At 48.2% G+C, this 23,803-nt stretch overlaps 1 protein-coding gene across 3 annotated transcripts in view; it reads left to right on the top strand.

Annotated features, from left to right (window-relative positions):
• STAB1 (stabilin 1) overlaps positions 1-23,803 on the top strand; it is a 113,503-nt gene that overhangs the window by 81,837 nt on the left and 7,863 nt on the right. For 2 of the 3 annotated variants that reach the window (XM_024099970.3, XM_008179190.4), the window contains 16 exons: positions 3,403-3,522; positions 4,524-4,571; positions 4,709-4,792; positions 6,150-6,296; positions 6,786-6,923; positions 7,988-8,335; positions 9,435-9,521; positions 12,879-13,025; positions 13,240-13,305; positions 15,567-15,795; positions 16,510-16,659; positions 17,943-18,047; positions 20,127-20,234; positions 20,833-21,026; positions 22,052-22,196; positions 23,069-23,202. In XM_024099970.3, the coding sequence (XP_023955738.2) occupies positions 3,403-3,522; positions 4,524-4,571; positions 4,709-4,792; positions 6,150-6,296; positions 6,786-6,923; positions 7,988-8,335; positions 9,435-9,521; positions 12,879-13,025; positions 13,240-13,305; positions 15,567-15,795; positions 16,510-16,659; positions 17,943-18,047; positions 20,127-20,234; positions 20,833-21,026; positions 22,052-22,196; positions 23,069-23,202 (2,250 nt within the window). The remainder of the gene's footprint in view (positions 1-3,402; positions 3,523-4,523; positions 4,572-4,708; positions 4,793-6,149; positions 6,297-6,785; positions 6,924-7,987; positions 8,336-9,434; positions 9,522-12,878; positions 13,026-13,239; positions 13,306-15,566; positions 15,796-16,509; positions 16,660-17,942; positions 18,048-20,126; positions 20,235-20,832; positions 21,027-22,051; positions 22,197-23,068; positions 23,203-23,803) is intronic. The other variant, XM_008179191.4, reaches the window with a different exon arrangement.

The raw sequence follows: 23,803 nt of genomic DNA, 5'->3' as shown, positions 1-23,803 counted from the left end.
TATAACCTCAGACCGTTGGGTCCTTCACACGGTGGAGAGGGGATACGCTCCCCAGTTTTCTTCGTTCCCCCCCCCTTCCACTCCCCCTCCCCTTCCCTCTTCAGGGACCCTTCTCACAAGCATCTCCTTACACAGGAGGTTTTTGGGCTCCTCTCTATTGGGGCCATAGAGGAGGTTCCGCCAGAGTTAAGGGGCAGGGGGTTTTATTCCCGCTACTTCCTGATCCCCAAGTCAAAACGGGGGTCTGCGAACCATTTTAGACTTACGCGGACTCAACAAATTCATAGTAAATTTGAAGTTCCGCATGGTCTCATTGGGGACCATTATCCCATCCCTGGATCCTGGAGACTGGTTCGCCGCCCTCGACATGAAGGACGCATATTTTCATATAACGATCTATCCCCCTCACAGGCGCTTCCTTCGATTTGTGGTAAACAAGGTGCATTTCCAATTTGCAGTCCTTCCCTTCGGCTTGTCCGCGGCTCCGAGAGTGTTCACAAAATGTATGGCTGTTGTGGCAGCATACCTTCGTCGACAAGGGATACAGGTGTTCCCGTACTTAGACGACTGGCTGGTACGCGACCGCACCAGAGAGCAAGTTCAAGCTCACGTCCACATAATAGTACAAACATTCCACGAGTTGGGCATTCTACTCAACAAAGAGAAGTCCACTCTAGAGCCAACCCAGAGGATAGAATTTATTGGGGCAGTCCTAGACTCTAGACGTGCCTGAGCTATTCTACCAGACAATGGCTTTCATACCGTCGCAAGCATCATTCGAGGGCTCAGGGCCTTTCCGATTACCACAATAGGGACATGTCTTGCCCTATTGGGTCACATGGCCTCTTGTACTTATGTAACCAGACACGCCAGACTTCGACTTCGCCCACTGCAGGCCTGGATATCGTCAACGTACCGCCCTCGTCAACACAGCCTAAACATGGTGGTCACGATCCCGACCTCGGTCCTGGCCTCTCTCACCTGGTGGCTGGACCGCAAGGCGGTTTGCGCAGGAGTGCCGTTCCACGCCCCTCAACCCTCCCTGCACCTGGTTACGGACGCCTCATCTCTAGGTTGGGGTGCTCACCTTGGGGAGCACCATACCCAGGGAATGTGGACCGCACCCCAACTAGCCCCGCACATCAATGTTCGAGAGCTGATGGCGGTGCGCCTGGCGTGCCAGGCATTTCTCAGTCTCCTACAGGGCCGTTGCGTGTTAGTCCTCACCGACAACACCACGGCCATGTTTTACATCAACAAGCAAGGAGAAGCCCGCTCGTCGCTTCTATGCCAAGAGGCCATTCGCCTGTGGGACTTCTGCATCACCCACTCGATACATGTCATGGCATCATTCCTTCCTGGAGTCCAGAACACGCTAGCGGACCGTCTCAGCAGGTCCTTCCAGACACACGAGTGGTCAGTTCGCCCGGACATCATCTATTCCGTCTTCCAGAGGGGGGATTTCCCCAGGTCGACCTGTTTGCATCTCGAGCCAACAGGAAGTGCCACGCGTTCTGCTCCCTACAAGGGCGAGCTCTGGGCTCTCTGTCGGACGCGTTCCTTCTAACCTGGAAAGACCACCTGTTCTACGCTTTCCCTTCACTTCCACTGGTCCACAGGGTACTGCTCAAACTACGCAGAGACCAGGCATTCTAGTCGCTCCAGCTTGGCCAAGGCAGCACTGGTACCCCACACTGTTGGAGCTATCAGTTCAAACACCGATCACACTTCCCTTGTGTCCAGATCTCATCTCTCAGGACCACGGCCGACTATGTTACCCCGACCTGCAATCGCTCCACCTCACAGCGTGGATGCTCCATGGCTGAATCGGACAGAGCGGCAATGCTCACATTCCGTCCAACAGATTCTGCTGGGAAGTAGAAAGCCCTCTACACGGACCACTTACTTAGCCAAGTGGAAACGGTTCTTCTGTTGGTGCGAGCAGCGAGCCACGCCCCCCTTGCAGGCGCCTATTCCTCTTATACTTGAATATCTCCTATCCCTAAAACAGCAGGGCTTGGCGATATCTTCAATCAGGGTTCACCTGGCCGCTATTTCGGCGTTCCACCCAGGAGAACTCGCTTCCTCGGTCTTCTCTAACCCAATGGTCGTTAGATTCCTCAAGGGCTTAGACCGACTGTACCCATAGCAACGCCAGCCCGTTCCGACGTGGGATCTCAACCTGGTTCTCTCCAAGCTCACAGGGCCTCTGGTCGAGCCATTGGCTACCTGTTCACTCCTGTACCTACCCTGGAAGACAGCCTTCCTTGTAGCCATCACCTCAGCAAGGCGCGTTTCTGAACTCAGGGCGCTTACGTCCGAGCCCCCATACACTGTTTTCCATAAGGACAAGGTGCAGCTTCGCCCCCACCCTGCCTTTCTTCCCAAGGTAGTCTCACCTTTTCACGTGAACCAGGATATATTTCTCCCGGCCTTCCATCCTAAGCCACACGCTACTCGCAAAGACCAGCGTTTGCATTCCTTGGACGTACACAGGGCCCTGGCTTTCTATATTGACCGTACAAAGCCGTTTAGGAAGACGACACAACTCTTCGTTGCAGAGGCCGACCGGATGAAAGGCTCACTGGTCTCCTCACAGTGCCTGTCCTCTTGGATCACGTCCTGTATTCGTGCTTGCTACGACCTGGCCGGCGTCCCGACGCCGCGCCTCACCACTCACTCCACGAGGGCCCAGGCCTCCTCGACTGCCTTCCTGGCTCAAGTCCCGATCCAGGATATTTGTAGAGCTGCAGTTTGGTCGTCAGTCCACACATTCGCCGCGCACTATGCGCTGGTACAGCAATCCAGAGACGATGCTGCATTCGGATCAGCGGTTTTGCACACAGCAATGTCTCACTCCGACCCCACCACCTAGGTAAGGCTTGGGAGTCACCTAATTGGAATCGATATGAGCAAGCACTCGAAGAAGAAAAGACGGTTACTCACCTTTGTAACTGTTGTTCTTCGAGATGTGTTGCTCATATCCATTCCAAACACGCCCCCTTTCCCCACTGTCGGAGTAGCCGGCAAGAAGGAATTGAGGGGGTGCTGGGTCGGCTGGGGTATATATCCAGTGCCATGAAGGCGCCACTCCAGGGGGCTCCACAGCCGACCCACCGGGTGTTGCTAGGGTAGAAAATTTCTCCGACGATCGTGCACGCGGCGTGCACACACCTAATTGGAATCGATATGAGCAACACATCTCGAAGAACAACAGTTACAAAGGTGAGTAACCGTCTTTTTCAACAGGAGTGCATGGCACTAGGGGGCAAAACACAATGTCAGAGGTTACCTTGAGTCAGGAGCAGGCATGAAGAAGTGGTCGTTCCACTGCTAACTGGTAGATAGCTTTCAGACCACTAGCTGTGCGACTAATTGGGATGCTCTTATTTTTCCTGTCAGAATAATGGAGGCTGTAGTCGATTTGGTGTCTGCAAGTACACTGGACCTGGGACTCGAAACTGCTCCTGTGGTTGGGGCCAAGTTGGAGATGGGTTCACTTGCAGAGGCAGTGTGTATCAGGTAGGTAAAGTGCATTCAGTTAGGATTGTGTTTGAACGGGCACTAGTCTGGGTGAACTACTTCCTCTTCTGAAGCAGCACACCAGGAAATAAGCAGGATACTGAACTCTTGTGATCTGGAAACATTTGGAAATTCAGCTGAGGGACTGGGAAATGTATGAAAGACCCAGAAAGGTTAGAAATGCATTTAATCCTGGCCAGGCGTCCCTACTAACCAGGAGAAAGCTGAAACAAGAGGAACCATGCCCAGGAAGACCGCAATGAAATGCAGCTGCACTCTGAAAAGTGTCCCTGTGAAAGTGGCACTTGGGGGTTCCATGGGTGGTGACTTCCAGCACCAATGTGTTCAGGGGACAAATAAAGAGTGTTTTTCAGGAGTGACATCTGGTTCTTCGGGCTGGTGGAACTGGGAGAGCATCACTAGTGCGAAGGGTAGGGGCTCAACACAGTCAAGGAGCATGTCACCAGACTGGATGTCAGAGAGGCCTGAGTTCTGTTCCCAACTCTGCCCCGACTCATTGTGTGACTTTGGGCAAGTCACTGAACCTCTCTGTTTCAACAGTGGTGCCTATATTAGATCTATGGGGGCAGAGCTCTTTACACCTGTGCCGTGTTAACGCCTAGTATTAATTATAGTTGTTATGACGGGACAATGTGCCCTACTTAAGTCTTGTGTGTCACTTGGTCGCTGTAGTTGGAGATATCTATGCTGCTGGCACAAACAGGCTAACGCAGAGTGGGTCCCAGTGCAGGTTGTCTACCAGCATTTTAACCACTGTGTTGTCTAACCCTTATCAAAACCCTGGCTGTAGCAAGGGTGGGAAATACTAGAAAAACAAGTGTAGTCAAAGGACCTGAGTCTCTACGGGGGAGAGAGCGCACCCTGGAGGTCAGTGGCAAGGTCAGTTTAGCGAGCTGATGCAAAGGGTTTTCTTTGCATCAAACCCCAAGAGATTTATAGAGAAACTCACCATTAACATTAGCTGTTCTGATTTATTTTAGGAGCTCCTGAGAAGCGAAGCAGCATCCGAGTTCTTTAAGCAGTTACTGGTTGGTGGCAAACAGTAATTATTGTCTAAAAATATAAAAATTGCCAGGTGTTTTCCTGAAAAGCTCCAGCTAATAAGAATTGTGTTTGGTTTCTGTTTTGCTTTGTTTTTGTTCCTGGTGCTCACTCTGTGCTTTAGGCCTTCAAAATCAAGGAGTTAAGTGGAGAGGGGCCTTTCACCATCTTTGTTCCACATGCGGATTTAATACAAAACAGTACAACGGTAAGCAGCCTCTCCTTTTGGTCCCCTTCTCTGACTCCCTAGCTTTGTCAGTTATTTGGTGTGGTCAGGCTGTGATTTCCTCTCAGACAAACTTCTGTTTCCTTAGATTCTATTTAGTTGACTCAAGGGGTCAAAAACACCCCAACTTTTTAACTGTATTCAAATCCCGAGGTGCTCATTGAGTTCTTCCTCAGTCAGTGCTCCTATTCAAGCCAATAGTATGCTTGTAATGTGGCCTCTGCTATAACAAAACCCTCCACTAGGAGGTGCACTAACCATCTTGCCAGCCAGGCTGGATTCTCTCCTGTTCTGGTATCACAATACCACTAGCTTTAGAACTACACATGACCCCAATTCTGGGGTAGAGGAATCCACCCCTCACTTCATTTTTGTGTTCCAGAATATAAGTTTTCATTGAAAAATTAATTAATTTTCTAGCTTTTGTGGTTACCAAGAAAACCTTTAAAAATGTGAGCTGTGTATAAACAGAGACACTGATGTCTACTTGAATCTGCAGACAGCATGGAGCGATAGCTCTGAGGGTGGTGAACTGCATCCCCTTTCATGTCCAAGAGTGTTAATTCTGAAACCTAACGAGGACAATCAAAATGTCCAGCAGGTGCCAAACCTTCAGCTTCACCACAACCCCTGACAACTGGTACTGTGCAGTTCTGCATTGTTAATACAAATATCTCCAGACCTGCAAAAATTTTGGGGCACAGGAAAACAAATGGAATTTAATATCCCATGGTATTTGTTTTCGTATTTCTTTCAATAAACCCCTTTATTGGTTCTTTTTGTTGGGTTGGTTTTGGTTTGTTTCTGTTTAATTTGCATTCTGCTGCACTGCAGTGGGGTGGACATGGGGCCCTGTCCACAAGCCTCGAAGTTCAGAAACAAATGGTCCCAAAGGTCAGGGATGTTCAGACATTGGGGGTTCTAGTCCATTACAGGGAAAGGGACTTGTGAAAAACCCAGATCTGGATCTCCTCAAAGTAAGCCTGGGGTTTTGGTTTGGCCCCCCCACTCTGTTCAGAATGTGGCCAATCCTGGATGCTGACAGTTTGGGGCCAAAGTTACTTTTTCTCCTTGAGCCAGTGACTTGAACTTTCTGCTCACTCCCATCATCTGAAGTCACTTGGAGCCTCTTTGGAATATAACCCCATAATTCAGCTACCTGTGATCCATTTTACGTGTATTGGATCGGGACTTGGCTTTCAGCAAGGAATGATGGTTAAGGGTTGGTAGAGCAAAAAACTCATAATATTCTTTGTCATTTTAGTCATTGGCTCAATTAATCACTTCCAGAAATGTCATGACATGATAGTCTGTCATATTTCCAATTTCCTCCTTTCAGTTCAGTGAATGGACGAACAAAAGCCTCATCAAAGATTTGCTTCGCTATCACATAGTGAGTTGTCGGAAACTGCTGGCCAGCGAACTGGAGACGCACGAGTCCATCACAGCTTTGTCAGGACACAAAATAAGGATTGTGGTGAAAGAGGTAGTTGTCCGTCATGATTAGGGCTCCGTGTCTGTCACGGATTCTGTGACTTTCCATGACCTCTGTGACTTCTACAGGGGCCAGTGTGGCTGACCCTGGGGCCAGCTGCTCAGGTAGGCCCTGGGACAGCTACACCAGCCGCTGCTCCGGTGGCCCCCAGCAGCGGTCCAGGGGCAGCTAGAGTAGCCGCAGTCCATGGCTCTGGGCAGTGGTGGCCCCTGGTTCTCCTGCCCAGCGCCCTCCCCCCCACACACCCAAGATTTAATCACAGGTATTTTTAGTAAAAGTCATGGACAGGTCACAGGCTGTGAATTTTTGTTTATTGCCCATGACCTGTCCATGACTTTTACTAAAAATACCTGTGAGCTAGCACCTTTCATCTAGAAGGATCCCAAAGCATTCTGCAGATGAGCTATAGCGTGGTCTATAGGGGGAGGTCACATCTCACTGGAAATCTGCATTCACTGTATTGTGTCCCTTCTTTCGCAGAATAGTGTGCATCTAAATGAGGAAGCAACGATCATCACCAGTGACATTGTTGGCAAGAATGGGGTGATCCATATCATTGACAAGATTTTAATCCCAGCTGATTTGCAGAGTCAGAACGTTTCTTCCCATTTAGCGCAGGTAGGTGTGAAACAATACCATTTTAATGAGTGATCATCACCCTGAGAGTTTTCCCCAACCCCAGAATGAATGGTAGTGTAGCGAATGAGTAACACTGCTACATATTTCTTAGGCACAAGGTTACTGTACTCTAGGAATTCCATTTATCAGTAGCACATGGGGTGGTTTAAGCATAAAGAGGTTACATTGTGGAGCCAGCTGTGCTCATGGTGCATGTGGGGGGTGAGGAAGTTAGGATCTATCCATGCTGGCCGGTGATAGGACAAATCTGACAGGTAAAGGTGTGCCCAGATTGCCTTTTACATCACTAGGTAAAGATCACACTGTCTGACTCAAAGCAGGTTAACTAAAGCCTCTCTTGCATACTTGGGACGGTCTTCACTGGGCTTTAATGTCCTACATTGCTGGTTTTAAACATCCAGCTCTCCATACAGTATGTCAGAGAGGAGCAGTCAAAAAGTCATGTATCCATTGGTTGGCAGAGCAGTCCCTTTGTTACCAAATTCTAACACATTGGGCCAAAGTCATGCCTGGTGTAATGCCACTGAAGTTAATGGAGTTACACCAGGGATGATTCAGTTAGCTTTGTCCATCAGCTAACTCAGGGATCTGCATTTAGTATTTGCTATCATGCTGGGGGAACACTCTTTATGTATCACTTTAGTAACAATGGCGTTCTGGGCCATATTATGTTCAGACATGGCACCCTGTGTAAGGTAATGCCCGGGCAATTACTTTTGAAATGCAGACATTCTCTTAAGAACTAGGAGACTCTCTCATCTAGAATTATGGGAGTTAATATTGACCTGTCCCAGTGTCTGCCCAAATGGGTAGAATGAGTTACTCAGACCCACTGCTATTTACCTATATTAAATCACTGCTCCAGGGCAGAAATTAACAGCCGCCTTGTTCAATCAGCCTGTCATAGCACTGCTCAGAGTCAGCAAATGCAAACTCTTGGCTCTGAGAATTGCCTGAATTTGCTCATTTATTAGGAACTCTAGTAAGTGAAACAAGTTCTCACGTTTTGTAATGGTTTTGTTTAATTTTTATTATTTTTCTAGCAAAGCATCACTGAGGTGGCAGAAGCATATGGCTACAAAATCTACAGCAAACTACTGAGGGTAAATGGTTTGAATTCTCTAGGAATACTGTCTAGTTCTGGGCTATGTGGCTCCTTCATGCACACACAGCATGTATTTGTTGTTTCCATGTTGTCTTGTGTCTCTGGACAGGAAGCAGAACTGCTGTCTCTGGTTAACAACTCTGCTCACAGACCCTTCACCATGCTGTGGCCTACTGATGCTGTATTTAATGCCCTGCCTGAGAAGATGCAAACATGGTTGTACAGTAAAGACCACAGGGACAAGCTGGCAGCCTATCTCAAAATGCACATGATTAGGGACACAAAGGTAAAAGGCTCAAGCCACCTGAATTTCTTTTTAAATCAGCCAAGTACTTATCATGGTCTAGATAGTGCATCACTGATTGCCGTGTCAGTGTGATGGGAGGCACAGGTATTTTGGCACCCCTGGGAGGGGACTCTGAAACCCACTCAGGAGTCCCTAGGAGGAGTTCCTGCCAAACAAGCCAATAGCCTGGGATAACAAGGGTTAATTCCCAGCTCAAAAGCAGCTCCGAGAGGTCCCAGCAGGTGTAAGCCAGTTAAGTGCAGCTGAGCCTGCACAGGCTGAACATCTCAAAAGAAGCACAGGCTCCTCTATAGGAAAGAGAGACCCGGACTAGGGTATTCACACACATTTTCATTTAGAAGGTGCCGAATTCAGTTCATCACAATGAGTGACCTCGTTCCTCACTGGCCAGGAAAATGCCTGTGAATCCTAAAAGCTGCATGGATTCATACCCTCCCCCCTTCTCCCTCCCCCGAAAAAAGTTCCCCTGTTTTTAAAAATGTGTGTCATCCAGCCAGGTAGCAGAAACAAATCCCGTGTGACTTTGGCATCAAAGTCATAAACAGTCATGACACAAATAGGCAAAGTGAGGTTTGCAAACAGCCTGTAGTGTGAAAATTATTCCTCTGAGCTATTTGACCAAATACTTCAGGATAACAAATACAGCTGAAGGAAATGAGGGCTGGTTTGTGAGCCACTTACTAACCACTGAAGGGTCCAAATCCAAACCAATAATATTTAAGTAGATCCAGCAGGGAATCAGTTTGCTTAGTGGCTAGAGCACTGGACTGGGACTCAGAGGACCTGCATTCTATTCCCAGCTCTGCCAGTGGGTTGGTGGCCTGTTGGGTGACCTTGGGCAAATGACTTCACCTCTGTGCCTCAGTTTCCCCATTGTAAAGTAATTTGAGATCTACTGTTGACAATTAGGTATAAGAGCTAGGTATTATTATTCTATCCATATGCACCTGTGTTTTCATAATGCTCTGCTCAGGGTAGTGGCTGGAATTGTGTTTTCAAAGGGGAATCTTTTCTGACACACATATAAATCTTTAGTTTGCCTGCCCTCATCCCTCATGTTACTTCTATCTGTCTTCAGGTTGTAGCTGGTAACCTGCCACACATTGCTTCTGTAAGGACCATGCATGGATCCACCATCTCATTCAGCTGCAGCAAAAGCAATGTCGTAAGTAACAGAATCTTGGTTTTATATTTTTGTGGAAATGATATATAGAAGCAGTTGAGTTGTGATTGCTCCTACAGAAAGGGTCACCTGCAAGAATTGAACTTGGGTTCTCCTCATCTAAAAGCATGAGTGTCAACTTTCTGAGCTAAAGGATCAGTTCTTCTGACTGGTAGACAGTAACACACTTATAAACCTCTTTACCTAGCTTAGCCACTAGAGGGAAGCAAAGACCCACACAGTTATTCATGTGGGTTGTAATTGAATGGTGAGTAGAGACTGTGTACAGTGCATGTGTGTGTGCTCAAGCAACTGCAATGTACTAGGGGTAGCAAAAGGGATATTTTTTATTAAGCAGATGTTTCAAAAACCTTGGAGAGTTAATGCTGTTTTATACAGAACAGGTAATGGTGAGCTAAATGTAGACAGAAAAATGTAAATGAAAATAGGGAGTGCTTTAAGAAGAGAGGGCCAAAAAGCCACAATTGCTCAATCAAGAAAGAAGACAATTTTGGTTAAAAGTGCAGCTTGGGTTAGTGGGGAAATGAAGGCAGCAGTTAGAAATAAAAAAAAATATAAAACAAATGGAAAAAAGGTGACTTAGATAACAATTAGTATAAATTAGAAGTTGTGAAGTATAGAAAATTTGTAAAAGGGAAGCTAAAGATATTAAGGAAAAATCCATGGCTGGCAGAGCCAAGGAGAATAAAAAGGAGTTTAAGTATATTAGGAATAAAAAAAACCTAACTATAGTATAGGCTGATTACTCGATAAAGAGGGTAAAATTGTTAATGACACAGAAAAAGCAAAAAGTGTTCAATTAATATTTCTCTTTTGTATTTGGAAAGAAGCAGAATAAAGTAGTCATATAATGTGAGGGTGAAGCACTGTTGAGTCTGTTAGGATCTAAGGAGGATGTTAAACAGCATCTACTAGCGATAAACATTTTTAAATCAGAAGGCTGGGATAACTTGCACCTTAGAATCCTAAAAGAGTTGACTGTGGAGATCTCTGGCCCATTGATGATAATTTTTAATGAATCTTGGAATACCAAAGAAATTACAGAAGATTGGAAGGATGCTAATGTTTTGCTAATATTCGAAAGGGCAAGCAGGATGACCCCATTAATTAGACTGCAAGTTTGTCACAGAGGTCATGTATTCAGTGACTTTCCATGACCTCTGTGACTTCTGCAGCAGCCAATGGACCTGGCTCAGGGGCAGCTCAATGGGGAATCATCAAATTGGGGTCTTTCTAGTAGAGTTCAACAAGGATCAGAACTAGGCCTAATGCTACTGAATGTTTTCATGAGTGAAGTATTACTGCTGATAACCTGTGCAGATGACACGATTGGTGAGGTGGTAAATAATGCTGATGACACAGTCATATACAGAGTGAATTGGATCACTTAGTAAGCTTGGGCCCATTTAAATAAAATGCATTTTAATACAGCCAAATGTAAGATCATAAATCTAGGACTAAGGAATGCAGGCCATACCTATAGAATGGCAGACTGGATCCTGGAAAGCAGTGACTCTGACAAGGGTTGGGGGTTCATAGCGGACAAACAACTCAACATGAGCCCCCAGTGTGATGCTGTGGCATACTTGGATGTATAAACAGGAGAGTAGCAAGCTGGAATAGGAAGATGACTTTTTTCCTCTGTATTTGGCATTGGCAAGACTGATGCTGGCCTACTGCATCCAGTTCTGGTGTCCATATTTTGTAAAGACTGTTGAAAAATTAGAGAAGGTGCAGAGAAGAGCAACAAAAATGATCCAAGGGCTGAAGAAAATGCCTTGCACTGGGAGACCTAAAGAACTCAATCTGTTTAGTTTATGCACAGGAAGTCATAGAGTTGACTTGGTTACAGTGTATAACTGTCTCCATGGGGAGAAAAATATGAGCACTAAAGAGCTTTTAATCTTGTTAGAGAAAGGCATAACAAGAACCAGCGGCTGGACACTGAAGCCAGACCTATTTAAATTAGATATAAGGCACAGTTTTGTAATAGTGAGGATAATTAATCACTGCAACAAACTCACAAGGGGAATGATGAATTCTCCATCCCCTGATGTCCCCAGATCAATACTGGATGCTTTCTGGAAGGCATGATTTAGTCAGCGACAGGCGATCTAGCCTCTGTGTACACGAGGTCAGAATAGATGATAGAATGATCTTTTCTGGCCTTAAATTCTATGAATCTTTGGGATCTTGGTTTCTGATGAGTAAGTTTTTCCAGCTCTTGTAAAAGTTTCACTGCTGGGTTTCGCCTCTTCTGGGCTTATGGGAAGCATTTATCCACACATTGTTTCTCAAAGGCAAGGGGCGTAATAATTAGACAAGAGGAACCGGGAGCCAACGATTCTGGCTCTTAATTAGCTCCAGTCAAAAAAAATTGTCAACATTTTTTCTCAACCAAAAATGTGTTTTTGTCAAAATGGAAATTTTGCAAGAAAATATCCATTTTCATCAATTTTTTTCAAGTTTTTATAGAAAAATTGATGGTTGTTTTTCAACAGCTGAAACCTCCCAAAAATCTATGAATATTTTCAATTAATTTTTTTTGTAGAAAATAAAATACATTTTTTTACTCCCTCTTAATCTTGGCTCTGCCGCCGACTTGCTGTGTGTAGCCATGATCAGATCTCTTAACCACACTCTGTGTCTGCTTCCCATTACTCAAAATGGGTGCAATCGTACTCTCACACAGGGTGTTTAATTGCGGTAGATGCACAGAATCTCCCATCTGAGGAACAAATGTAAGTGCAAGAAAAAAAATTCTTGTTTAAAGTCCTGCAGGCCAGTGGGATTCTTTCGGTTGCCTACTTCGGGAGGTCGATTGGACCCTAATACATTACATGTGCTCTAGGTCTGAGAAAGTGATGGTTGTTTTTTTTTACTTAGCAATTAAAATGTTATGCCCGCTTCTCTCCCACCCCCCGCCCCATCCCAAATACTCAGGACAGAGCATGTGCATGGAATGTGGGATTTAATCATTGAGGATGAATTCCATACAGATCTGTGCAAGGCTCTCCAAACTTAAGCCCCAGGGTGGATTTGCACAGGCACCATGGGAATGGGTAGAGTGGCCCGGCAATGTGTCCATCTCTGGTGCACCACAGGCAGGGCCCGAATAGACCAACATGGAGGATCAGCACTTCCAGGGATTTAATACCTTGCAGAGGGGCAGCCTGCCCACATTAGGGAATGAATTGCACCTGGCTTGGTTCCCCACAAAAAGCTCTGAGTGCCTGTGCTTTGTGCGAGCTGGGAGCTGCATTTCAGCCTCTCTGCACTGCTTATAAGACCTGGCAGATGCTTTAGATCTGAGCCAATCGTTCTCTTCCTTCCTTGCAGGGGGAGCTCTTGGTGGACAATGGCAATGCCAAGATTGTCCAGAGGCACATGGAGTTTGATGGGGGCATTGCCTATGGCATTGATCAGCTGTTGGAGCCCCCGAACCTGGGGTCCCGCTGTGATGATTTCCTCTCCGTTGAGCTTAGGGTGAGTGCTTAGGCTCTGATAAATAATAAAGCGCCCAACACCCATTCAGATGTGCAGTCTGTGTAGTGCTACAATGCGCTGCAGCCTGTGAAAGCAAATCAGGATTATTAACAGGCTTGGATGTCGGGCAGGGTGGGCTCACCACCTCGTGTTGCAAGCAGGTCTGTAATGGACAGAGAAAGTGAGATGTGTGTTTTTTCTCTTCCCCGCTCAGGGTTCAGTTGAGAGCTGTGGTGTGTGTGGTTTCGAGCCTTCCTGTCCCGCTGGATCAGTTCAACGGGTAAAGTGTGCAGCTCTATAAACTTACTGAGTCAGTCACTGCTTGTAAATTACTGTCTATGGCTTATTACAGTACTTTAACAGCATTCAAATAAATAACCACCGGGGATGGGATCCATGAGCCCCATGTGACTCTGCATGGCCCCCAAAGGTCTGCCAGTGCAGAGTCATTTACAGGATTGACACCTGAATCAAGCACAGCCATGCTATCTGTTCTTGGCTAGTGTCCCTCACTTCTTGTTTACACTGTAGGCTTTGAACCATTCAAGTTCAGCCCCAGCAGCTGCAGAACTCTAGGTCGCGCTGCACATGGTGATAATGCAACCCTGTATTCAGAGCATGGCGCACAGGCCATCCTCCGGGATTGGTTGCCTCTTAGTTTTTCAGCTACCCACTCACAGTAACTCAGGTGCATGAATCAGCAAATGTGGCTGCAAAAATGACCCCCAAAGTTTGGGGCAGAGGGCTACATGGTGCCTTGGTGGAGAAGTGAGTGACAACACCAGTCTTTTACTTCTGGGTTCACAATCTGATGTGGGTATAAGTGTACAAGGCAAAACAAAGCCATCAATACTTCACTCTTTCATTCTGGTACCTAGTTACGTTCCATCAGCATGTGGTTTTACGTAGTTCTCAGTCAAGGGTGGCAGAAAACTGGACTAGCTCTGCTGCAGGTCAGGATTGAGGGTCCGTGGGATTAGGATGGCAGAGCCGTGTGGTGTCCTGGGTCCAGAATGGCAGGGATTTGCGTCCAGGCTGGAATGAGGTGCACTGGCAGATCTGGGAACAGCTACCTATGCCTGACACCTGCCCACTCAGTGCCTGTGGTTGTGCTGTATCTCTTGCTTCCATTGACAGGACACTCATCTCCAATAACTGTCCAGACAGCTCTGTGGTTTGTAGAGGGCGCTGGTTTTTAATTAAGAGCTTTGGTGGGCAAGTTGCAAAGTGCGGGGGGGAGGGAGGCATTTCCTGTGCAGTGCCCATTAGCAGGAGTGTGGAAGGGAGAATGGGCTCCTAGTCAGGGCACTGGGCTGGGGTTTAGGAGACCTGGCTTCCATTTCCTTCTCTGCCACAGACTCCCTGTGTTACCCTGAACAAGTCACTTAATCCTTGTGCCTCAGTTCCCCACCTGCGCAATGGGGATCATTCCCTACCTTGCAGTGATGTCGGGAGGTGCTGAGTTGCTATGGGAGTGGGGGCCATCTGCTAACATAGCCGTACGTTTTCCCTCAAGCACCTAAATGACCGTTGGATTTTTTGGCCTTTTCTTGTAGAGTCCAGCAATCTTCCTGCTGCTTTGGTGTCAGCCAGGAGTGCTGGGTCCAAACAGCAAAGGCTCTTTTATTGCTGGGTTAGCCGTTTAAACGTTGGCATGGAAATAAAAGAGCAATTCATCCTTCCAAGGACCAGAACCAGGGTACTGTGATTTAAGCCTAAAACCCAGGATCCTTGCTGCTTGGGACACTTTTTATAAGAATCTGCCCTGGAAGCTTGGCCATATGCCAAGAGCCAACCATCATGTAGTGCATGTAATGACTGTCATTTCGGTCATCACTGGGGATTGAACGTGGGACCCCCTGAGTTAAGAGCATGAGGCTATACAGCTTGAACTAAAGTACTGACGCCCCTGGCTGGCACCTGCCAAGCCCCCCCCCCCCCCGTGCATGATGCCCAAAGGGAGACAGAGAACATGCACTGAACAACGGAGTTACACATGCTGCACACTGGCTAGCTGCTGGCTTCCACCTCAGAGCTTGCTGTTCTTTGGTGATGCATCTGCAGATCTCTGGGATGACAAGGGCTACTTAAATCTGACATTACTGGTAAGGCGCAGCAGTAGGCTACTGGATATAGACTTGTGCCTATGCTCACGCCAGCCTGGGCACTCTGATCCTGGTGAGGCAACAAGTTTTCACTTGACAGCTTGACCATTGATTGTTCCAAGACAAATTCATTTTCTGCATTGTCATGTATCACCGCCTGCCCGATAGTCTGCAAACACGGATTTCCACCTCCACCTGCCCCCCATCTTCTCTGTCTTTCATCTCTTCCCACCATTTGTAAGATGATTATACAGAAAAAGGAATATGGGTAGCGACTCTCTCCAGTATGTGAGTTGGTTTTTAGTCGTATTGTAACAATTTTACTAATGTTCTTGGAGAAGTTTCTCCCTTTAGTTAAAGGGTGGGGAAGTAGCTAGTTGGGACAAAACTCAGGATGTTGATGGGTTTTGACCCATTGTTGTCATTTTCCCCACAGGGCAAAACCCAGCCTTGCTTTTATTACGAAAATCCATTTTCCAGATTCTCTTATTTTTCACACCGCAACTATCTGTTATCAAGATCTCATTGGTACCCGTCAATGTTTGATAACGGCAATCGCTGGCATTCTCTTCGGAGGTCCCTGACAAAAGGGTGCAAGAGGGTCTGTTTCTCCACCAGCTGGGTACCACAGTGCTGTGCAAACCACTATGGAAGAGACTGTCATGGTGAGAAATCTGCACCACTGTGCCCACCCCGGCACAAAGGAATTCTTTTCTCTTGTCACAATAAGGTGTCCTCTCTTAGCCAGATGGTGGTGCCTACCCATAGAAGCTCCTTTGAAGGGTCACCATGAAGGCTGGTGGCTGTCACATTTTTGTCATGTGTATTTCTGTGTGTGCAGTTTTTTCTTTCTAGCCCTTATGTTGCAAAGATAATCTTATGGTGACAATGCAGTGCTGTCTTCCTGTGTTACCCCAACCAATAGTGCTGCTGCAGTCGGTTCCTTTTCTTTATATAAAGCAAGTTAGGAGTGTCAGGAGACATGCAGTAGTGAAACGAGATCTGATAGCATTTTTGTATGAAAGTCATGGCGAGGGGTTATTCCCATAGACATTTCGCCGGGCATTAGTGTCTGTGGGAACATCCCTTCCATGCACCTCACCAGGACTTTGGTAGGAGCACCTGAGGCAACCCCTGAGGAATCCAGCCCAAGGGTAGGGTGAGGTGAGGCCCAGTGGATGCTGGGACACCAAAGCAGTGATGGTGAGTCTGGGGTGTAGACTGGGAACGCTAGCTCTATCCAGTAAACCCACCAAATTCACTCTCTTTACCAATAAAAACTTGGTTAATGAGTAGTTTTCCCCACTTCCAGGAAAAGCAGGAACCTTTTCTCGCCTGGTCTCCGGTTTGGGTAACTTATCGAGGCTCTGTGTTTTCAGTCTGCCCAGGAGGGCTGGAGGCTCCCTGCAGTAATCGTGGTACTTGTGATGATAGGATCAATGGGTCAGGACGATGCAACTGCACCGAGGCTTTCATTGGGACGGCTTGTGAACTGTGCGCGCCAGGCAGATACGGGCCGGGCTGCCAAGGTACAGACACATAAACAGATAACCATAAATGACAGTGATGTGTGTGCGCATCGCATTGGTCCGTGCAATACTCTGACCAGACTGCCGAGGATGGGATTAGTTCCTTTGACCTGACTGGGGATGATAGACTTGGGGTTAGATCATTTGACAGACCTGGGGTTAGAGGAGCAGTTTGGATAGCAATGATGACTGTTTGGTCTGTAATGCATTGTGCTCCAAGTGGAATATTGAAGGGGTCAGGAAAACCCCACAGAAACTCTGGGCTCATAGTGTGCTGTCAATTTTAACATCATATCAAATTATAGCTACTGTGGAGGGGAAGCTGCACCCTTTCTTAATCCTTCTCCGCAGGACTCTGTCATCAAGCCAGTTGAATAACATTGGCTGCCATTTTTCCTGAGGTGTAAAAGGCTGGGCTGTGATGTGTACATGAGGCAGTTCAAGGCCAGGCTGAGTTGGGTATTTCCCAGTACACTTGCTTCAATATTATAATTCACTGATGCTGAGGCCTTTAGGTGTAAGACGCTCTCTCTTCCCCACTTGGTGCAGTTAAGCAGCTCCATCCATGTCAGTGAGAGTTAAGCATGTGCTTTGAGGTGTGACTGGGCCTCTAATCAGACAGGCTCCTAATTAGAGCTGCCATGTGTCCTGAATTGGATGGGTTTGTGAGGCATTGGGGCCCCCTGCAGTCTCTTTCGGGGTCAGTGCTATATCACGCTGCTGCATCGTGACATGTTCTGATGTGCTGTGTCAGGCCAAGAGGAAGACAAGACCAGGTTAAGAAGCATGAAACCTAGACACCTTCCCTAGGTTAGGCATTCAGTGTGTGGGACTCACAAGCAGGGGAGAAAGTTTCAAAGGGATTCACTGACCTGGGGATTTTGAGTAAGTGACACAAGCCGCCAAGGGGAGGAAAAGGGAAGCTAAGGGCATTTGCCAGAGGGCTACAGAGCAGAGAGAGGAAGGGAGCCCTCCAGGAGAGGTTAAGCAACGTTTGGTTGGTCCATCACCAGTCAATGCCCTGGACCTAGCACAGATGGGTGTTGGGGGAGAGGCCATGGACACCAGCACAAGCAGAGGGAGTTCCTGGCTGCAGTTTTACAATTGCACAGCCTTGTGGTAATCACCTGTGCAAAATTCTGCACGCACAATTCTAAAAGTCCAGGCCTACACAGAGCCCTCATGTAGCCATATGCCAAAATCCCCCTTCCAGTGCTACATTTCCTTCTCAAGGTGGATCAACTTACAGGTGTGTTCTTGTCTTCCTGTCTGTCGCTTTGCAGAGTGTAAGTGCACAGAGAATGGGATGTGTAATGAAGGACTGCATGGAGACGGAATCTGTTTTTGCACTGAGGAATGGACAGGAGAGCGCTGTGAAATCAAACTAGGTAACATACACTTGAGTCTACAGGTGAAACCCCCAAGTATCGTTCCTTTTCACAGGGAGATGGTTCTGTGAATGGGCACCTGTAGCATCAGTCACATGTTGTCTTTTATTTTATCCGTATCAAAGTTCTCTCTGTCCTGTTAGGTTTGTTCTGGACGCATGAGCCCATCTGTTGCTATCTTATTTTTATAGCATCCAGACACGTTGCTGCAATGCAGCTCTGCTCTAGTGGCTCAGCTGGGGTGAGGTTTTGTGACTGGGTTGGAGTACAAGCACTGTTTTTTGTAGCTGATGCTGTGGAAGTGAGTTTGTAGGAGAGATCTGAATGAGGCGAGTGTGGAGTCTGGACACAGTACCTGGGAGGTGGGATCCCCAGCTTGGGTAGATGTACCTGTGCTAGTATAATGCCTATAGATCCCGGTTGTCAGCAGGCGGGATAGAACCTGGGATCTCTGAAGCTTCATGAATGAGTCTCAACTACATGAACAAAAGCCACGTGGCTGTTAGCCAAGCTTGTAGAGGACTCCTCAATCTGTAGAGAGTCTAGGTGCCACTAGAGGGAGACAGAGCACCACACTACGTAGGCATGGGTTACGCTAGCTCGACTTGAGCTAGTGCCTGAAGATAGCCGCGTGGCCTCTGGTGTGAGTGGGAGCTCGGGCTGACTGCCCACGCCCAATCCTGCTCGACCTCTTGGGAACAGACTAGGGCTGCTAGCCCAAGCCACCGCCTATGCCAACAGGGCCACACTGCTACTTTTAGGTGCTAGTTCAATCCAAGCTAGTGTGTGAATGTCTACCCGAGCTGGAAGTCCAGCTGTAGCGCAGATGTACCCAGAGATTCTGGACAGCACTCCAGGCGTGTGAGAAGGCAGCTGCAATTGCTCATATGTTTCTGTGTTTGGAACCCCCCCCCCCACACCCCTCCCGGTCTGAGTTTGAAAATTTGGCCCAGCACGCCTAGCAAAGGCCCATGGACGTGCTGGCAGTCGACGATAGCAGCAGGCAGAATTGGACATAGTGGGAGGCACCATGTGGAGAAAGGGGCAGGGAATTCATGGTGTAGATCTGGGGGTATTAAGGAGCAGAACCTGGTGCACCAGAACATGTGGCAACCTTAGCCAAACAAGCCCTGCCATACACTGCTATAGTGAGAACAGCACTGAGGTGCCATTGGAACAACCTTTCCCTTTGGAGCATCTTTGCTCCTTCTAATGTTCCCATGAAGAGCTCTGAAATGGGGCAGGTAATCACCAAAGTGTGATTGTTCAGTGCTGGGTGGGAATTCAAGGCCTGATCCTGCTGGGTGCTGAGCACCATCAATTCACAATGAAGCCCATGGGAGTTGTGGGGGCTTTGCACATCTCAAAATCAGGCCCTGAATTATTATACTGTATAGGGCCCTAACTCAGCAGAGACTAAGGCAGACTTGATCCTGCTCCAATCTGCGTCAGAGAAGAGGAATATTTTTTCTTGTGTCTTGGGAATGCCTTGATCTAAAGAACCCAAATGTGCCTCCTGAGGCCTGCCCTGAGATCATGTTCAAGATGGTCTGAGCAGGCAAATGGTTTCAAAAATACTTTGGAAAAGTTGGCTTTTTAAAACAGAATGCTGGTCTCTACTGGAGACCTGGGCTGGCCCATAATGACGTCCGAGGGGATGGGCAACTAGCGTTGGAACAAAGATACAGGAAGTTAGGTTGTGAATGAGCCGGAGAGTTCTCATTTTTATTTAAATTGAGCAAGAGGGAGGGTTAGGCAGCCTGGGGTGTGAAGGGCACTGATGGGGAGCCAGGGGATGGAAATGGGGTCGAGCAGGCAGAGTGAGGTGGACTGGAAAGAGGGACATTGCTCCAGGCCAAGGGATCAGCAGGCCAAAGAGTATGAAAGTCACAGTGGGAGGAGGGAGGAACTAGGCATGGAGACTGGCCCCAGCTTGAGGTAGGGAGCGGCGGGAGATGCAGGAGCAGAGCTGTACCGAGCCTGGAGTGGGAGGGTGGAGCATATACTGCAGCAGGACTTGGAGATGTGTCTGCATGCAGAGTGCAACCTACTGATTTGCATGGCTTGTTCTGTGTCTAGCTGCAACACCGGTGTGTTCCCCAGCTTGCCACCCCAATGCCTCCTGCCGAGCTGATAATATCTGTGAATGCAACTTACATTATGAAGGAGATGGAAGATCTTGCACAGGTACAGTTGGAGCATATGGCCTGGGCCTGAGCTGGGCAATCTCTAGTGTTCAGACAAATGTGGAGATGTGGGTAGTTTGGAGAATGAAGGTGGTATCAGACAAAGGAAAGATGGGGAAAAAACACGTACTCCTCTAATCATCTAGACCTTTGTGGAATGATGCAGGTGCTTTGTATTTAAATGGGACAGTGCAGAACGTTATCAACCAATCAGTATTTAGGCTTGAGATTTTCAAATCTGCCTAAGGGATTTGGATGCCTAATTCCATCTCAGCCTTAATATACACGATCTGTTTCTATTTTAATCTACAGGGAATGCCATTAATAAATACCAGCCCCTGTATCCATTATAGTGCAAATTCCTATTCCTGCCAGGCACGCTGCAGTATACAGCTACTCTCTCATTGCACCCACTGCCATTAGTTTGCTAATATTTAATTGTGGTATGGAAAGACCAAAAAGGTATTTGTGAAAGAAGATCGATCCATGCAGGACCCTCCCGAAGTCACACTGGGGACTGTCCCGCGAACAAGGGCTGGAGGATGAGGCCCTTGTAAAGCCCGCTGAGTTAAAAGGCTGAACTGTCTTTCTTGCCTTAGTGATTGACCAGTGCCGGGATGACAATGGAGGGTGCAGTGAGCATGCCAACTGCACTCAGGTGGGTGTTCAGCTCTCCTGTACCTGCCTACTGGATTACCAGGGAGATGGCTACGTCTGCAGCCCCATAGACAGGTGTGCAGATGGCAGGAATGGAGACTGCAGCGAGCACGCCTTGTGCTTCAGCACTGGGCCAGTAAGTATGTCGTGAACGCGAAAGGCATTTGGCTGCCCTGCCCGTGTTGTAGGAACAGCATTGAGATGGATGAGGAACACTGGCACCACCGCACAGGTGCAATGGCAGCAACTAGTCTACAAGGCAAGAGCCATGAGCAATAGCTTTCTAGTCAGTGCTTCCCCAGCCATTCAACCCTCCTGACTCCCCAGGGCTCTCTTGTCACCATGTGCCATACTCCGAAGGTTGGGGAAGCCTGACTTGCTGCTAGCTTTCAGGGGTTAGCGTTCCTTCCCCTACAGCCCAGGTTGTTCTCTGCTCAAAGTGAACCCTGTCCCCTAGAGTGTGGGGGGAACACTAACGGCAACAAAGAATGGTGTGAGAGAGACCGCCTGTGGGACAGGGCAAAAGCTGCCGCTTCCTCTGCAGTGGCACCAGCTCTTTTGCAGAGGGGCTGGTGGCTGTTCTGCTGCAGCGGGAGGCAGGACTGGAAGAGCCTGTGAAGGCGGGAGGGGGTGTGTGTCACAGCTGTGCCATAGAGCTCTGCTCCGTACAGGGCAGTGCTACACAATTCTGCTTGCTGTCTCCCTCCCCTAACAAGAGGTTGGGGGGCAAGGGCTGTGGGAGTGACACCAGTTCTGTGGCAGCCCCGGAGCTGCTTTGCAGTCCTGGGTGGGAGGGAGAGGCATGATTTTTCTCTGTAAGTTTGACTGGACATAGGATTTGTCCCCCGCAGTGATTGAGCCCATCCCCTCTCCGGGGTAAGGCCACCACATTTGGAGCATATTCCATGGGTCACCTTGTGACATTGCAATTATGGCCTCAGGTGGCACCGCCAGGTCATGTCACTTCCCAGGCCCAGGGAGGAGCTCAGCCTGGGTTTGCAAGAAAGGAGGTTGTCCTGTTACAGTCAAACCCAGCTCAGAAATTTCAATATGGTCAGCAACCCCATTGCTAGAACCAGCCAGGCCTCAGCAGGAGATCACGGGGTGTCCGAGCGCTGGGACTGGCCTCCTTAGTGCCCCGTGGATTCCTTTGTGTTGCAGAATGCTCGGAAGTGTGAGTGCAAAGCGGGTTATGTTGGCAATGGAATCCAGTGCCTGGAGGAAGCTGTGCCACCCACCAACCGCTGCCTGGAAAAGAACGGGCACTGCCACCCCGAGGCCATTTGCACTGATCTGCACTTTCATGGTATGAGTCCTTATTGCCACCACTTTCCTCTTCAGAGAACAGGAGTTGGGGAGGCAGAGGCTGTTCCGTCACCGCTTATTTCAGACCACCCCGCATAGAGGAGATGGGTAGCCTCTGTTTTCCGGCCCCAGGCTCTATCAGACATAAAGCCTGCTCCTCCCCTGAGATTTGTACGTCAGACCCAGTGGGGGCTCAAGGGTCCCATAAAACTCCCAATCTCTTGCCTCTGTCACTTGTTAATGTGTAAAATCTCACAAGTTAAACAAGGTCAGGCTGCTTGGAGGGGACTCTAAGAAAAGCCCTCATGCAGCAGGAAGTGGTGGTGTTGGTTCAGTAGGTGGTGCTGGTCCCTCTGAGTTTAGGTTGAGTCAATAACCAGTATGGAGTTAGGGAGCACTGGTGCAGAATGGCTTCCATCCTCCTCCTCCCCTCCCCCCCCCCCCCAGAAGTGGCTGCATTTTAATGATAAATAACCCTGCTGCTATGTGTATATATCCTTTTAAACAGTCAGAAGTAGATTAGGTCTGCAACGTCCGACTGAGTGGTGTACACTGGCTGCTTGGCATTGCAATGTGGTGTCCAGCAGCTGCTGAATCTGGCCCTTGCTCTCTAGGTGTGAGAGTGCGAAACACACACACGCTTGTGTAGATAAGTATTTAGGATCTAGGTGAAAGGCACTAAATAAATATATATTATGTTGGATCTTCAGCTGCAGCCTTGCTGATTTGCAGGAATAATTGAATGGCCCTAAAATTGTGCCTGTGATTATTTTCGGATGCAAGATCACAGGGCTCTCTGCCGGTCAGGCCCTGAGCCTGTGTTTCTGGAGATCTCCCAGTGAAGTGACATGCATTGGCACCGTTGTTTTCCAGACAAAACCATTGGCGTGTTCCACCTCCAGTCACCAAGAGGGAAGTACACCTTCACCTACGGGGAGGCTGAGGCTGCCTGCATGGCCGAAGATGCTGCGTTGGCCACTCTCCAGCAGCTCTCGGCAGCTCAGCAGGTAAAAGCAGAGTCACAGCTGAGCCTGCTCTTGTCCCTCAGTGGGCCTGAAAGCGCCAGTTTGGTGATGGGCTCAGTGATCCACCTCATTTTGGCACCTCTCCGGAGGGCTGGAATCCTGGCTTTAGCAGCAACGTGGGAAGCAACCCAGGGCAAGTGCTTTTTATACAGGGGTTCTGAGTGTGTCCATTACAGCAGCCGGGTCCACCAGGCACATGCCCTTTGTCATGGCCGTTTCCCCTTCAAAGTGCCAGGTGCCTTGCGCTTCTTTTCCTGTGATGGGAACGCGCTGAAGCTGTGTATGAGCCGCAGTGGGGCTGATGATGATGTGCTTTGATGGGGTGGATAAATGCCAGGCAAATGAACCGAATGCAGTGTTGTTGTAGCCGTGTAGTCCCAGGACTTTAGAGAGACAAGGTCGGGGAGGTAATAACTTTTATTGGACCAACTTCTGTTGTCTCTCTGTTGCCCAATAAAAGATGATGCGTCATGCCAATGAAGCATCAAGTTTCTGTTTGCGTAAGTAAAATGATGTCCTTCCAGGCTGGGCAGTGGAGAGCAGGGCAGGAGTATCTCCTTGATATAGGGCTTTCAGTAGAGAA

Source organism: Chrysemys picta, chromosome 7 (genome assembly GCF_011386835.1).
Source record: "Chrysemys picta bellii isolate R12L10 chromosome 7, ASM1138683v2, whole genome shotgun sequence".
Lineage (NCBI taxonomy): Eukaryota > Metazoa > Chordata > Testudines > Emydidae > Chrysemys > Chrysemys picta.
This window is presented reverse-complemented; position numbering and strand designations above follow the sequence as displayed.